At 30.7% G+C, this 6,417-nt stretch overlaps 1 protein-coding gene across 1 annotated transcript in view; it reads left to right on the top strand.

The window, feature by feature from the left end:
- LOC117099915 (ankyrin repeat domain-containing protein 29-like) overlaps window positions 1–6,124 on the top strand; it is a 117,917-nt gene extending 111,793 nt beyond the window's left edge. Inside the window, exons 14-15 of the mRNA XM_033239433.1 lie at window positions 5,923–6,021; window positions 6,116–6,124. Coding sequence (XP_033095324.1) covers window positions 5,923–6,021; window positions 6,116–6,124 — 108 coding nt within the window. The remainder of the gene's footprint in view (window positions 1–5,922; window positions 6,022–6,115) is intronic.
- The last annotated feature ends 293 nt before the right edge of the window (window positions 6,125–6,417 follow it).

Genomic DNA, 6,417 nt, shown 5'->3' with positions numbered 1-6,417 from the left:
CTCATATATTGTTCTTTAAACAGCTGTGTGGTTAAACGCTTGTAACTTCATAAGGAAATGTCGGATTTGAATGATTTTTTTACCATTTTATAGCTATTATTTTGCTCTCTAACACTGTATTAATAACTTAAAATTGATTTTTGCGACGAGTGACTGGTTTGGCTTGTCTTTGCCACAATTTAAGACAGTGCACTACCCACCATTTGAAACACTACCCATTTGAAACACTGTGCTCCTCATTTGAAATAATCAGGGGACCCAGTAGGGGCCGTTTTGTCCCTAAATTTAACTCACTTACCTATTCTGAAACTGTTTTGCCACCCAACGTGGCTCAAACAGCACTCCTCCCATCCCCACGCCATTTGAAAAAAATCTATGGTTGTTAAATGAGAAATTTATGCTCAAGCATGGGTTTTGCAAAATGCGTGTTTCAAACAAAAAATGGCTTTGAAATGCGGGACCATCCTGCACAATGTGAGACGGTTGGTAACTATTGTCCCTCTCTCTCTCTCCCTTCTGAAACTACTATCAGGAACAGCCACTCGGAATACCCAAACCTGTGCCAGAGATGCCTATCAACCACATACCTGATTGCAACATATAAAAAGAATGTGCACAGCTTATAAACATCTATGCTAGAAGCATAAGATACGTGAAAACCCACAGAAAAATCTGTTATCCATGTAAAAAAGTAAAATTAAAGAAAAAAAAAAGATAAGCAAACAACAATTAAACCAAGAACCTTTGTGGCCATCCATTGTTTTCATTAAGATCTGTAATTAATGCAAAACACACTCATATCCACGATTACCTTACCCCTCCCCAGAAAGAATATGTAATTAATTAATGGTATTGTCACCTGGAGACCACCATCCAGTCCCTTAGCAAAAAGAGCATATGCTCAAACAGTGTAAACCCCTCCTTTCTCTTCACCCAGAGTATTTTATGATCTTGTGGAAAGAATACAATGGACAGACTCTAAATAAAATATATTCAACAACACATTGAGATATAATTGCTGCTCTCGAATAAGCACCACACTGAAGCCAAGTAGCGACGAGAGGCTGATGCTTACGGGGAAAATATCCCTTGGCCCAAAGGGATGCTACTTGAGAAAATAAAATAAATAAATGAAAATGAAACGTTTACATTCAACAAGTATCATTCATGTGTTTTCCCCCACAAAACTTGTAAATAAAGCTGATCATTTACTGATGAAAGCTCGTTATTAATTTTATTTTCATGAATATTTTTATGACCTATAAAGTTCTACTACTCTAGAGTTTATGATTACCGTATATATAATAGTACAGTATTATTCTTTGGATCATTTAATTAATAAGTATCAAAGGCTTTGACCCTGGACATCGTCAATACATATAAGTTAAAAAATATGAATAGACCTGATGGAGATTTGATTGTCAAAATAAATACTTAATTAATTATTTTAAAAACTAGTGGCAGATTAACGGGCGGCGCGCCACCCTGAGCCAGTGGGCCTGGACAGCAAAGCTGCACCGGCCAACGGCCGCTAACGGTGGCTCTGCTGAAACCTCGAAAAAATAATAAGTGCCGCAGCATTTATTCGATCATTTCAGTAAGCCATAATAAATAAATAAATATGATTACAGTTTATTTTACATTTTATTTCTTGTACCAATTGTTTAAAATGTTGATCGTGTTGATAAATTTTCATCAATCAATTCAAATTCGGGTCCACCATGGAGGAAAATGATGAAGAATGATGGTATGAATGCTCTTTATAGTCAAACATTGTTCATAATGACTTTTAGGAAAAGATTGTTGCACAGTTATCATTGACGTGGTAATTCACGACAACCATAATTAAGAAACTGATAATGTTCAAATCAAAATGAAGCATGAGTTATGGCCTCATACCACTACTAACCATCTTCAATTATTAATTGAATACAATATTAGGCTTATTCCGTTAGTTGAAGATATTGCAGACAAGCATCGCAAAAATACCATACTTTAATAGATGTGTCGAGGAATAAAAGTATGGTATATATCCCTAGACAACACCAGATTTGATTGAGGACAAATTATTCCCTCTCCATCCACTGAATTTGTATATAAGTTCGGATGTGTTTGCAATTCTGTGTATATACACACGCATTTAAATTATTATATATTGATCTGATGGGAGCTGGGGTTTGTTGACTGTAATAAATTACCATTCCTATCCTTGTGTAATATATTTAGTACTTAGAACATTCTAGAATTGCAAACCACATTGGTAATTAAAGCAACACATGACACCATGTAGAATCCAAGAGTAATATTTGGAAGTTTCTGGAATCTTGGGTACTGTAAAAGCAATTGCCTATTGGTTAATTATGATGTAATGTGACCAATGAGGAAGTTAGGCAATATAGAATGCTCTTGAATGCTCTGGAGTTGTGTATATTAAATTTACCATGGGTAAATCAAACTACACTTTCAATTTAACATTGATAATTATTACATCCCAATATCATTTTCCAAAGGTAAAAATTTATTCAACTTATTTGTGAAAAATGTAAAGTTTTATTAATTTAAAATATTATTTAGTTTAATTACTTATTTTCTCTAAAATTATTGTAATTATATAGGGCCTACTGTAGGTTATGATGAATGTCAGTTTATGTACTGTAAAATTGCTTGAACATAAAATATTTACAAATAATCCTCATTAGAGAGGCTGCTATAATTCTAAATTTAAGAAATGTCATTTACCATTTTAAAAATCTAATTTTATCATTAATATTTATCATTAGGATGTTTGTTACAAAAGTGTCCGTCTGCAAAACAACAAAAATGTCCGTCCGTAACATTTTCTCTTCGTTAATAACTCAATAAGTCTCACTAATAGGCAAGTAAAATAACTTAATTTTGCAATGAAATATTTTTGTCAGTTCTCGCTTCCCTAGATAGAAACTTGATGTAAAAATTAAAAAAAGGCGAATTCTATCTTGCTCACATTTTCGCTGTTCTATTTTTAGTAACAATATAAATCCGCACAAATTTTTTTTTGTAAGATAGAATGTATACTATTCTTGCATATAAAACATATAATGAACCAGCTAAGAGTGGCATATAATGTTTTTAGAGTATTAAATTTGAAAGTTTATACAAAACAATTATAATAGTTTAAACCTCCTCTTTCAAAAAGCACACCTTTGTACTTCTTAAGTATACAAAGAGTAGTCACTGTTCTTTTCTTCTGAATTTTCTTATAATTGTTATTATCAATTTTAAACGTCTGTAGCTAATGAGAATTATTATTTGTTAGCAGAGTAATTTCAATTATTATATTTATAATGTAAATGAATACGTTTTTACTTTTCATTTTCTATTGAATTAGTTACTAATTTCGCTCGAATTAAACAGTACAGTATTTAAAAAAAACATGATTATGGTTTGGTTTATACAATGTTGAATATTTATTTTGTTTAAATATTTAGCAACTAAAAGTTTTCTTGATAGTAACCATATTGCCCAAGGGTGGTGTAACTATTCATGCATAGTACCTGTTACTATTACAGACGTTTGATTGCTCAGGCTACAGTAGCTTTAATATACAGTAATGAAGTTTTTTAAGTCACTTACGCTATGCTGACCAAGAGCTTGACCAATTGGCACATTCATTAAAATGAGACTCCACCAAGCTTAGCTGTGTTGGAGATTTATAAGATGATGTTTACTAATATATTAACCACTGACTTGAGGCAATAACAATTAACTGAGATGCTTAAGGCAGAAATTCCTAATGCTAGCGCTAAACAGGGCTTGTTTTCCTGATGATTTGCACAAATTCCAGTATTTGGGTGAGGAAAGCATGGACCTATTAATATATTAATAGGTCCGTGCTTATAGGGTCCCATACTGTGGAACTATATTACGTTATGTTACTATGTTATGTATTATAAAGTCAGATGTTGTCTTATACCTTAGTTTTTTATTACATAATATTGTATAACAAAAATATTGGAAAATGTTTTCCTTGGAAGTTTGTGACCTATTTGATGTAACAAAGATGAAAGAATTGAACATGATAGCTATAATAAAATATATCATTAAAAAAAATTAATCTGGATCCAATGCGTACGTTTTTCTTAATATTTTTAATAAATATTATTTGGATCATCGAAAAAGAACAACAAAAAAAAACCAATAAAATAAATGTGATTATAATTTAAATGATATTAATGATTACTCTTTATATTAGTTGCTGCGTTGTTTGTTACTATATTATTCTCTTAGATTATAATTTATTTAACTTAAATTTTTACACTGCATTTTTAAATGTTAGGGGTTTAAATAAGCTAATAAACAAAGTAATTATTCAAATGACAACCGACCGAAGAGTAGATTTTTATTTATTTTTTCTGCATATTTTTTTTTTTTCCACAATAAGATAAATCAATTTGAGTTTATATGGTATGGTGATTTTTTTTATATAGTTTCGGTACTTCTTTCAGCAGAGAAGTATTATTCAGAATCCACCTTAATTATAGACTAATTAACCAGCTTTCCATATGTTTTTGTTAATGTATATGCACCATATTATACTAAATCCAGGAATTATTTTTTGAGATCTACAACAAAAATTGTTCACTGACGCTGAAAGTGAAAAAAAATATATACTAGGTTGGGATATGAATTGCTGAATAAGAATCATAGTAAATAATGTAAACAGTTCACACACTAACACTTTTCATCATTAATATTGTACATCTAACAGATATATGGCATAAGGAAAACCAGAAAAATGGAAAAGAAAAGTTATTCAAATGTATAAACGATTAGACTACCGGTTTACATCTCTATGAACAGCATAAATTGTATAACATCATATCAAATACATCTATTGGTTCTAATATATCGTCACGCCATTTCAATGAAAATTGACTTTAGGTTACCGAAAAACGAGGCCATAGCCTGTGGAAGTTCTAACTCTTTAAATGACAATGCCTATTGTATGTGAAATAAAATAAATTATTAATATTTGAAACATAGAAGAAAACACATTAAATAAAATGATTTAATTGGAATTATTTGAAGTGTAAGTTATAGAATATTCCATAAATTATTAAAAAAAATATAAAAAGAAAGCTTAGCAAAAACAATAATAACAGTAAAATGAAAAATCGATTCATAACCATGATGTAAATGATGAATTAAAACTAAAATAAAAAAAACTAAAACGAAAAGAATTTAAAAAATATTATTAATTACAGGCTCAAAGAGCTCAGTATGATCCAGAGTGAAATGGATTGAACAAAGAGAAAGAAATGATAAATACTTCTTTGGTCATGAGAAAAGTAGCAAAGCAAAAAGATAAAAATGAAATAAAAAATCTGATAAATTGTACACGTCTACTACAAACAGCTGAAATATTGGAGAAAAAGTTAACTTACTCCGGTCTGTACCAGATACCATAAGAGTTACAAAGAGAAAGTGCTCACTTATTGAATTATTTTTATCCATATTTCTATAATATGTAGAATGGGACAACGGCATTGCACACAAGTGCTTTGAAGGGACATACTGATATTTGTAGACTTAAATTTTAAAGTTTTTCTGTTTTAATAAACTTTATATGTTAACATACTTTTTATTATTATGTATGTACCCCACTTGTACCAGTTACCATAAGATTTGTAGAATAGGGCAACGACATGTTTTATATAGAAAGGATGAAGAGAGGATAGAAGATCATCTCTCTTAGTTTATGTAATTTATACACAGTTCTAAGGATGCTTAGCCTATGATGAACGATTGGTCTTAGTAATGCACGATAATTAGAAAATAAATGATGTACCCAATCTGTACCAGATACCATAAGAGTGATATGTGATTACAAAGGAAAAGTTCTCACTTATTCAACATTTTTATCCATATTTCTATAATATGTAGAATGGTGCAACAGCATTGTACGCAAGTGCTTTCAAAGGACATACTGATATTTGTAGACTTCTCATTCAATCAGGAGCCAACAAGGATATTCAAAATGAAGTAAGTGCAATGCTGTTACATTTTTGTACCTGGTCTATTAAATTAAATTTGATGTAGTTTATATGCTAATTGATTAAGTTGTATATTTTTTCAGGATCCATAATCTAATATACTTTATATGTTGACACGATATATTTTATATAACTACCCTATCTGTACCAGATACCATAAGAGTGGTATGTGATTATAAAACCAATGTGCTCACTTATCCAACATTTTTATCCCTTATTAGTATAAAATGTAGAATGGTGCAGCGACATTGTGTATATATATATACATACATACACACATGCATACATACGTACATACAGACTTTCATATGTAGAAGCCATATTCACAGGCATTCTGTCTGTTGCTGTCGTCGAGAACAGATGTGCCCAGGGTTGTTTTATCGTG

Source organism: Anneissia japonica, unplaced genomic scaffold (assembly GCF_011630105.1).
Source record: "Anneissia japonica isolate Jap-2015-1 unplaced genomic scaffold, ASM1163010v1 scaffold287779_len176375_cov112, whole genome shotgun sequence".
In the NCBI taxonomy this organism is placed as follows: domain Eukaryota; kingdom Metazoa; phylum Echinodermata; class Crinoidea; order Comatulida; family Comatulidae; genus Anneissia; species Anneissia japonica.
The sequence above is the reverse complement of the archived record's forward strand: the minus strand, read 5'-3'. Positions and strand labels throughout refer to the sequence as shown.